Source organism: Lemur catta, chromosome 12 (assembly GCF_020740605.2).
Source record: "Lemur catta isolate mLemCat1 chromosome 12, mLemCat1.pri, whole genome shotgun sequence".
NCBI lineage: Eukaryota > Metazoa > Chordata > Mammalia > Primates > Lemuridae > Lemur > Lemur catta.
In genome coordinates, this window is record NC_059139.1 from 92,868,867 (window position 1) to 92,873,613 (window position 4,747).

General features: G+C 43.0%; 1 protein-coding gene across 1 annotated transcript; it reads left to right on the plus strand.

The window, feature by feature from the left end:
• Window positions 1-419: 419 nt before the first annotated feature.
• On the plus strand, window positions 420-2,716 carry LOC123648256 (chondroitin sulfate synthase 3). Its single transcript, XM_045565964.1, has one exon. The coding sequence runs from the start codon at window positions 420-422 to the stop codon at window positions 1,980-1,982; it is 1,563 nt and encodes a 520-aa protein (XP_045421920.1). The 3' UTR covers window positions 1,983-2,716.
• The last annotated feature ends 2,031 nt before the right edge of the window (window positions 2,717-4,747 follow it).

Below are 4,747 nucleotides of genomic sequence, written 5' to 3' on the forward strand. Positions count from 1 at the left end.
GGAGATTTCTCATTGGTCAAATGATACAACCTTTCAGTTGTAGAAAGAATAAGATCTGTTATACAACATGATAACTACAGTTAATAATGATATATTGTATTCTTCAAAAATGTTAACAGAATGAATATTAAGTGTTCTCATGAGAAAAATAACTCTGTGAAGTAAGGAATATGCCAATTAGCTAGATTTTGTCATCCCACAATGTAAATGTACTTCAAAATGTGGTACACAATAAATATATAAATTAAAAACATAATAAAGCTATTTTAATTTCTTTGAAATATAAATTTTCTAAGCCATGTTTGTTATGAAATATAATACAAATCATTTTTATTATATATTTTAATTTAAATGTTTTAGTTTATTGCTGGTTTTCTTTTTACATTAATCTAACGTCTTGATTTCCTTTTATTTTTCAGATGCAACAACTATTCCATGAAAATTACGAGCACAATCGGAAGGGTTATATACAAGACCTTCACAATAGCAAAATCCATGCAGCCATAACCCTTCATCCCAACAAAAGGCCTGCCTATCAGTACAGGCTGCATAACTACATGCTCAGCCGCAAGATTTCTGAACTTCGCCACCGCACGATCCAGCTCCACAGGGAGAGTGCGCTGATGAGCAAGCTCAGTAACACTGAAGTGAGCAAAGAAGACCAGCAGCTGGGAGTGTTGCCTTCCTTCAACCACTTCCAGCCTCGGGAGAGAAATGAAGTGATAGAATGGGAGTTCCTGACAGGGAAGCTCCTTTACTCAGCAGCTGAGAACCAGCCTCCTCGGCAGAGCATCAACAGCATTTTAAGAACAGCGCTGGACGACACCGTCCTACAGGTGATGGAGATGATCAACGAGAATGCCAAGAGCAGAGGGCGGCTCATTGACTTCAAGGAAATTCAGTATGGCTACCGCAGGGTGACCCCCATGCACGGGGTGGAGTACATTCTGGATTTGCTCCTCTTGTACAAAAGGCACAAGGGAAGGAAGCTGACGGTGCCCGTGCGGCGCCACGCCTATCTCCAGCAGCCGTTCAGCAAGCCTTTCTTCAGAGAAGCTGAGGAGCTGGATGTCAGCAGCCTTGTGGAGAGTATTAACAGTGACACTCAGTCATTCTCGTTCATATCTAACTCTTTAAAGATCTTATCTTCTTTTCAAGGTGCCAAAGAAATGGGAGGGCACAATGAAAAGAAAATACACATTCTTGTTCCTCTCATTGGAAGGTATGACATTTTCTTGAGATTCATGGAGAACTTTGAAAATACATGTCTTATTCCAAAGCAGAATGTAAAGTTGGTCATCATCCTTTTCAGTAGGGATTCTGGCCAAGATTCCACCAAGCATGTCGAGCTGATAAAAGGATACCAGGACAAGTACCGCAAAGCAGAAATGACCCTGATTCCTATGGAGGGAGAGTTTTCGAGAGGTCTTGGTCTTGAAATGGCATCTTCTCAGTTTGACAATGACACTTTGCTGCTATTTTGTGATGTTGACTTGATCTTCAGAGGAGACTTTCTCCAACGATGCAGAGACAACACAATTCAGGGACAACAGGTGTACTACCCTATCATCTTCAGCCAGTATGACCCAAAGGTAACCAATGCAGGAGATCCTCCCACTGATGATGACTTTGTGTTCTCCAAGAAGACTGGATTTTGGAGAGACTATGGATATGGAATCACCTGTATTTACAAAAGTGATCTTCTGGGTGCAGGTGGATTTGATACCTCAATACAAGGCTGGGGGCTGGAAGATGTAGATCTCTACAATAAAGTTATTCTATCTGGCTTAAGGCCCTTCAGAAGTCAAGAAGTGGGAGTGGTGCATATTTTCCATCCAGTTCATTGTGATCCTAACTTGGACCCTAAGCAGTATAAGATGTGCTTAGGATCCAAGGCAAGTACTTTTGCCTCAACCGTGCAACTGGCTGAACTCTGGTTAGAAAAACATTTGGGTGTCAGGTACAATCGAACTCTCTCCTGACAGTCCAGGCAACACACATTGCCTTTTTTTAAGGGGAGTTTACCTCATTGTTGGTCGTTGTTATTTTTATTTTATTATTTTTATTATTATTATTATTGTTATAATTTTATTTTGTTGTCCTGGTCTTAAACTACTCTTGGTTGTCTTCCAAGGGATGTTTGTTGACCTTAAGCAAGAAGAGTCTGCAATTCACTGATGTTTCAGATTTCTACTGAAGGCAATGTGTGTATGACTTTTTTACATCTTTATTTTTGAGATTGACTTAAATCATGGCAATCAAATGACTTTTGAAGCTCATTCATCACAAGAGACAGCTTAGAAGAATGTTCTCTTGGGGGCTTAAAGATGCAATATCAACTTTTATTTTGTTTGTCAGATTCAATGTGATACAAATATTTACTGGTGAAAGGTACCACAAAAGTGCTTTATGCTTCCTATGGGGAAGGGACTCTGTAACATAAACTTGAGTTTTGTAATTTATACAAGGACTTAAATATATAGACAATAATTTTCTTCATCTTTAGGATTTTTAAAGTAAATGAACACCTATGATTGTATGTTTATTTTTTAAAAAAATGTTTTAAAAATCGAGGAGTTTTGTTCCACAAGCAACCGGTACTGGCTACCCTGGTCTCATGACAATTATGAGCTCCTCACAAGTGTCTGCTATAAATGCGAATGAACTTTATTTTCTCAAGGAAATATGATTTAATTAAATATTCATGTACATTTTAGAAGCTTTATGAAACAATGTCCTTAATTGCTGGCAAGAAGATAAAATATGACAGAACCTGTTTATTTATAATAAAACACAGGTATAACAGTATTCTTTTTCAAAAACGCTGAAAGGTTTTGTTGTTTCTTTTTAGTCATATTAGATATATGTCATCATGGTCATGTGCACTAAAACATGCTTGCTGCACAGGCTGGAAAAGTTAGAGGATTATGGGTACGATGTTTGTGTTATTATGCTTTAAAACCTAGCCTTTATAAGTGATTAAAATGAGCAATTTCTTTACTCAATAATTACAATCCAGGAGAAGCATTCTTCCTCAGTCTCTTCAGCTTTGGGATTGATTTCACCTAAGAACAATTGAGAAACTGCCTTTAATATGGGTTGGTCGGTAGCTCAAAGATACAACAATCGTTGGGGAAATTATAGATATAAAACCAATCTTATAACTATAAAAACACTTAGCAAAGTATCTCACTTAATTTCACATATCGTTCTTTCTTTGAACTGAATCAGTGGTGTCCAGTTTCTAGAAAAGCATAATTAGGCTCAAGAAATATAATAGAAAATTAATATTTATGTAAGAAGATTCCATGAAGGCATATTTTTAAAATTTCATTTTATAAGTAGGTAATACATTTGCACAGTTCCAAAATCAAACAAAGTCTTAAGATGTTTACAGCTACCAGACCCACTCCCATCCACCCAAATCCGCCCCAGGAACATGACCACCATCTGGGGTGTATGTGTGTTGAGGTGCATGTCTTGCCAGAGTGTCTAACGCACATGCTTTGTTTTTTACCCTTTGTACACAAAATGTATTGTATTGTGCATACCATTCTGCTCTTTGATTTTGTTTCCACCTAATGAGAACATGATTTGCATCAAAATTGATTTGAAAGTGATTTTCATAAATTGTTGTAATTATTTTGAGCTGAATGTCATAAGGCCACATAGCATTTGCCTCAGTGATGCCTTCCTTACCTGGTGACAACCTCTGTTAGTGAAGATATTTTGGGGCCTCAAATATATCATTGCTTAATATTGGGACAAGCATGATGACAGTCTCCTTAACTCTAACATATAATATTAATAATGTCACATTCATTAGAAAGGAATTTATGGCATTTTTAGATATTAAAATGCTCATCTTGACTGGGCCAACAATTCAGAATTGATCTCTGCTCTGATGATGTCACCGGCCTTCACAGACGCTCACTTTAATAGCTTCATTTTCTACATTTCATGACTTAGCTCTTTTGCAGGTTTTATTTTCCCGAACAGTAAATACGTTAACACGCGGTAAAGATAGTCGTTTGGGAAGATCTATTACCACATACTAATTGTTAACTATTTTGCTAAGGAAGAAAAGAAATCAAGGTCTGATCTTTCACTTAGACAAATGAAATAGGAGAGTTTTACTGAGGAATAAACGCAGAGGCCTAGTTTGAAACGTTCCGAATCCCGCAGAGCGGTGGAGCGGTGCGGCGGCTGCCGGGGCGGCGGGGGGCGGCGGGGCTGGTGGGGGGGCGGTGCTGGGCAGCGGGGGGGCTGGTGGGGGACGGCTGGCAGGGGGCAATGGGGGGCTGGTGGGGGGCGGCGGGGCTGGCGGGGGGGCGGTGGGGGCGGCAGGGGGGCGGTGCTGGGCGGTGGGGACGGCAGGGACGGTGGGGCTGGTGGGGGGCTGGTGGGGGGCGGCTGGCAGGGGGCGATGGGGGGGCTGGTGAGGGGAGGCGGGGCTGGTGGGGGGGCGGTGCTGGGCAGCGGGGGGGCTGGTGGGCGGCGGGGGCGGTGGGGCTGGTGGGGGGCGGCTGGCAGGGGGCAATGGGGGGCTGGTGGGTGGCGGCGGGGCTGGCGGGGGGCGGTGGGGGCGGCAGGGGGGCGGTGCTGGGCAGCGGGGGGGCTGGTGGGGGGGCGGCTGGCAGGGGGCAATGGGGGGCTGGTGGGCGGCGGCGGGGCTGGCGGGGGGCGGTGGGGGCGGCAGGGGGGCGGTGCTGGGCGGTGGGGGCGGCGGGGACGGTGGGGCTGGTGG

Coding starts and splice junctions, on each gene's coding strand:
- LOC123648256 (XM_045565964.1), top strand. CDS start 420: ATGCAACAACTATTCCATGAAAATTACGAGCACAATCGGAAGGGTTAT.